Consider the following 5,819-nt stretch of genomic DNA (forward strand, 5'->3'; position numbering starts at 1 on the left):
TTTGTAAGCTCCCATCAGAGATTAGAGTCAGAAATTCAGAATCCAAGGGAGAGCATAAACAAGTACAGAGTTCCGCCGCTGATCGCCACCTGGAGTTGACGGCGTTATTTTTTTTATTACAAATATGTTTTTGCCCATAGGGTGAGTTCGATTGACGATTTCCAACGTGAAACTCTTTTATACTAAAAAAAACGTGAAACTCTTTTCTAAAACCCAAAATCTCTAATATGCCAAAACTAGTTTGGTTTATGACTTAACGTTGATTTTTTTAGCAACGTTTTAACTTTTTTTTTAAATTACATAGTACAATGTAGACACTTCCAATATGTATGGATACTCACCTCTATTAACACACGTACACAAACCCTACCCTTATTAGCAAATCCGAAGGACTGAACTGACATAGACGTTGATGACAGGTGGTAGTACAGCCATTGGTGGACCAAAAGCCCGGTGACCCTGATGTATGCCCGAGCTCCGACAACGCCAATGTATAATAAGGTACTTTTCGCAACACTCTTTGTCCGAAACTCAAGAGATGCGACCTAAGGGTATTCACAATGCAGAAATCATAAAGTTATTAATTGCACAGCCAAGTAAGCAATTTGTTAATGTGGCGAGTAATTTATTAAAGAAAGAGAAATAACTGAAGAAACCGTTTCTTCACAAGAAACCTGAGTCTACGAGTATATCGAGTGTGGAAGAAACTACGCGTGACGCGCTGAAGGACTCTATCATCGTTTACATACTTTTCACTGGATCCCTATGCCTACGACCTCGCCCGCTGCTGCGGCAAAATTTCTCCACCGCCTGCCACGTGAGCGTCGGACCCTGCCCTCTCCCGCACGTGTGATTTGTATATTAAATTTCTTCTCTATAGAAACTGTTATTAGAAACATTGCATTTGGAACAATGATTTCTAATGGTGAGATTTTGGAGCCATGGAAGCTATGGATGGTTTCTGCATTGGGAGTACCCTAATTGATCATCTTAATCTTGGTCCGAACTCTATTAAAGTGCTGAGTTCACTGGTACTACCTCCATCCACAGAAGAATACAATTATCAAATTTCGAGAAGTCAAACAGTCTGAACTTGACTAAATTTATATAAAAAAGTACAAATATTTTTTATTAAAAAATAAGTATCATTAGATTAGTTATAGAATATATTTTTATAATAAATTTATTTAGAGACATAAATGCTAATACTATTTACTATAAACTTATCAAACTTTAGCTCAATTGATCGATACGAATACTATAATTATATTCTTTTATAGACGAAGGAAGTACGTCCTACTCGCTAGGCTCCTGCCTTCTATCTCTGCTCTCCACGTGCCATCACTCTCCATATTTAACTCTCTCATGTTTCTCTCCCTTATGCGGCACTATCTCTTGATTATAATTTTTTTTGAGTAGAAACAGGCCTTTATTAATCTTCAAAAGAAATACAAACGCCATCAGACGGAGAAATAAACCTAACATGTCTACCATAATCAGCATAAATACTACTTCAAGCTAAATTATAGGCATCGATATTTGATTGCCTCCCTTCATGGACAAAATCAACAAAATTAAACTCGCATGATCTAGCTCCGATCTCCTGGACTACATATCCATATGAGCCCATGCTCCCTTCTTGGATGCTCCTAATAAGTCCAGCATTGTCACACGCTAGTCTGAAATCACGTAGAACCAAATTGCTAGCAAGCGCACGACTTTCTTTGCACGTGATGGCCTGTTCCATTCGGCCATCTAGAATCAGAGCTGAGGCACCTACAAATTTCCCATTGAAATCACGAGTAGGTCAGGTCGACTATTGGGGAGTTGGCCTGGCCCGATCTATTCTGTACTAGATAGGAACAGTTCGAATTTCCGTCAATCTACCCAATCCTTGTTTAAGACCTATAACAAAAGGTATTTGGGCCAATCCCTGTTTCACATTGAGCTAATAAGGCCATAACTTCTGAAATGGGTCGGCCTATTTCATATCAACTAAATATGCACATAATTTTTTCCCCATATTTCAGAATATAAGAAACCTAATTTCGTTTAACAAAAAAATGATATTGCTTAGTGTCATTCACCCAAAGAATAGCACATGTCACACGTAAATCATATGATTTTTTTTTCACAATTTTGGTCAAAGTCGTCCCATGGTAGAACTTCTCATATCATTAGGGGAAACGATTTTCAAAAGTGGTTGTTTTCTTGGAAGCGACAGTGCATTAATTTTGATATTTTGTGAATTCATGATATATTTACAAAAAATATATTGAAAAGTAGAAAATTTTGGACACACACAGCAAGAGAAATTTGCTGTTTATACGTTATATATATACAGATTTGTTGGGAAAAACAATTGACATATTTTTAGCTATCGAACAATTTTGCTTTAAGATCTGTCCAATGGGCAATGGTTGTTGTGCCTGTGGTGTTGCCAAAATTCGAAAGATACTGGAGGCAGATCATATATATCAAGGTAAAATGCAGAGCTTTCATCTTGCTATTAACTTTTGCGATTTGCGATTGGGCTCTGGAGCTCGTATACGATTCCACTTCAGCTAGTGACATACGAGTAAGCTGTCATTGTGAGTTGATCGTGACAACATGCCGAGCAAAAGTTTATTAGTACGAAGCGGTATTCTAAGAGATTGTTTAGGTGAAGGTAGATATATATTTGCTCACCAAACTGGTGTGACAAAGCATGCAAATCGGCGTTGATGACGAGTTAAGGTGATACTGAGCACAACTGAGGACGTGGTATGAGTAAGGTGATACTGATGTACCAAATCCTTGACTTCAACACTAAGGCTCCGTTCGTGCCCTTAAACCCGACTTGATCCGCTTCTTTTTTCATCCGAAATAATGTTTTTCTCTCACAAATTCCTCCAAATTCCTCCAAAATTCCTACAAGCGAACGGGGTCTAAGCGGGTAAGCGGGTAGTGGGGGCAATCCCCAAAAATTTATCCTCTTCGAACATTTTCTCTTCACAATTTAAAGTTCCAATGCAATAAAGAGTATGACAAAGAAGCATTTTGGCGCATGCATGCAGCTGAATTGCCTGAATATAATTTCAGGGGGAACAAATAATAAACGATCACTTAGGAAATAAATGAGAAGATATAATCAAACGGCAAATAACGTATAACTGTGGCAGATCTCGATCGGCATACAGTGATACAGGGCTCGTCGGATAGTTGGTTAATCGACCGATCGATGAGCAAGTTGTGAACGCGAACAGGAAGAACTGCTTCTAATGGCAGGAGCAGAGGGGTTCGGCCACCGCGTGGAGGGAGTACATGATGATGAGGAAGTAGAGGAGCAGCGAGACGAAGCCAGCGATGAGCGCCCCCATCACGTGGCTGCAGTAGGCCTGCACCTGCGCGCAGATGGGCAGCCACCCGGTGTGCTTGTTGCCGCTCTTCCCGACTTGAGAGATCGCGCCGGTGGCCGCCACAGCGCCCGTCAGCAGCATCCCTACCATCTGCGTGGAATGGAGGAGGATCGGAGTCACATTCATGCATCATCTGCAAGGTAATAAGGTTAATTTGCGCTTAATTAATACTATATAATTACCACGTCGCTTAGGAGCAGTAATCTGGAGGCGGTGCTCCCCGGGCGCACGAGTAGGGCGAGCAGGCTGTAGGCGAAAGCCACAGCGAATGCCACCACGAAGAAGCTGTGTGTTAGAACGAGCATCGTCATGACCAACATTAGTACTGTAATTTAATTAGTTGACCGATCTATGCATGATATGATGGAGAAGAATGAGATTGTTACTTACACGAATGATGGGGTGTACGAGTACTTGGCCTCCATCTCTATGCCGAAGAAGCTGGTGGTCTCGTGGCTGGTCACCATGATTATGGCTGCGGCCGCCGCGGCTCCCGCTGCAGCCAGCCTCAGCACGGCGGAGATGAGCCGGTGCAGCTTCGCCATTTCTTCGATCCTCTGCCAGGCCACCACTCTCTCTGAATATGCTTGCTAAGTGAGAGTTACCAATACGCAATAGGGGACGAGCCTCCTCAGTCCTCAGCAAGTTTTGTGTGGCCATGTTAAATATATAGCTGCACCGGTCGCTTCCAGTAGTTTTGGTGGTTCAGCTCTGTGTGGAAAACATGCACACCAAGAGGCAAGAGCAGGAAACCTATGCATCCGGGAGCAGGTTTGCTGGTAAGCGACTTTGCCTTAACTTCTGAGAGTATGCCTTTTTCTTTTGTGTCTAACATATATGTGTAGGTACCATGATAGTTGAGCAACGTGAGAAAAATTCTATGACTTGCTCTGCTCTGCTCTCTTGGCACTGGTGATGATACAAAAGAATTATTCTCCTGTCGTTTGGTATACATATTGTTTCTCATCATCTGAATTCGGTGTTGCGTGCATAGCAGGCTGTAGGAACAAAATACTTAATTAAAGGGACTAGCGAGCAGAGCTACTGGTTTCCTTTTGGCAAACCCAGGTAACCACGAAAAAGTTTCTCCGCCTGACTGAAGCCTGTAGCACACCTACTAGTTGTTGTGATACCGCTAACAGGTTTTTTTTTTGCTGTTCGTGCGGCTGATTTTCGTCAATTGGCGGCCGTCTATTTTAAAACAATAAATATATTTAAGCATTGTTTGAATGTTGTCCGATTTACATCAATCCACATGTATTAAGGTGAATTGGGATGGAATTTAGTTAAGTTTCACTCAATCCACCCCAACACATGTGGATTGATGCGAATTCAACTACATCAAAACAAATGCCTTAATGTTTTAGGCAGGCCTGTGGCCTGGCCTATACGTTAAAAAAATGAACTCGTTTGCAAACCAGAATAATGTTTCATTTTTTACTTGTTGTAGTTTCAACTGTGCTTATCGAAACACTAAGGACCTATTTGTTTTTCTCGACCTAGGTGGTCCGTGTGGACGACCTGGGCCAGGGCAGGACCAGGCTCGCCCAGATGGTGCAAGGTGTCATGTTTGGTTGTAATGTTCCACTTTGATCTCACTGGGCCAGGAACCTGTTTGTTTGCCTGGATGCATTGTCAGGTTTTTCTAACTAACACCAACTACTCATTTGAGAAGGCGTTTGGTTGCCTGCATTGGTGAAATGTGCCCTACATTGGTGAAATGTGCCCATTGCCCTGAGCACATTGTATAGATCAACACACATTGATCAAGTTCAAACTACATAATTCCAGAAAACAGGTCCAGCTAAAGCAGCTCTAAGCATTACACTTAAAAGAGTTACACTGGCTCAACAACTTCCATAGGACACACACATAGATTGAAAGGATAATGTCTGGATATATGGACCAGGGGTACCTACACTGCCCGTATATTCGACCACGTCTGGCTATCAGGCCAGAGGCCGTGAAGGAGGAGGCCCACGAGGGCAGAGGAGGTCGACCAACGTGAAGACCAAGGCATGCCGAGAATATCTGAGATAGGCGTATCTGGACGATAGCGTAGGATCAATCTGTTGCGCATTCTGTGTAATAAACTAGGAAACACACCTTTTAGCCGATCGCTCTCATTGTAACCCTACCCTCTCTGCCTATATAAAGGAGGGTAGGGACCTCGTGATCGAGATGAATCTCATTCCATCCCATCTACTATGTAGTTAGGAGCAACAACCCCTGTAACCGAGCATACGAATACGTAGGGGTCTTTCGCGTACATATTTCGATGAGAACATCCCAGCTCAACATGTGTTGATACATGAAGAAAGCTCACTATCTAGCACTCATGGGCCACCTACACGAAGTCGTGCCAAAAAGAAACAAGAGCAGGTGAATTTATTCCTAGCTGAAATTAACTTTGATATATTT

General features: G+C 42.2%; 1 protein-coding gene across 1 annotated transcript; it reads right to left on the reverse strand.

Moving 5' to 3' along the window:
* Positions 1 to 3,033: 3,033 nt before the first annotated feature.
* Positions 3,034 to 4,023, reverse strand: LOC136518993 (CASP-like protein 1C1). Its single transcript, XM_066512665.1, has 3 exons — positions 3,789 to 4,023; positions 3,581 to 3,683; positions 3,034 to 3,488 (listed from the first exon to the last, which is right to left on the reverse strand). Exons 1-3 carry the CDS (start codon positions 3,941 to 3,943, stop codon positions 3,258 to 3,260), a joined length of 489 nt encoding a protein of 162 aa, XP_066368762.1. The 5' UTR covers positions 3,944 to 4,023; the 3' UTR covers positions 3,034 to 3,257.
* Between the last annotated feature and the right edge of the window lie 1,796 nt (positions 4,024 to 5,819).

Source organism: Miscanthus floridulus, chromosome 17 (genome assembly GCF_019320115.1).
Source record: "Miscanthus floridulus cultivar M001 chromosome 17, ASM1932011v1, whole genome shotgun sequence".
Taxonomy (NCBI): domain Eukaryota; kingdom Viridiplantae; phylum Streptophyta; class Magnoliopsida; order Poales; family Poaceae; genus Miscanthus; species Miscanthus floridulus.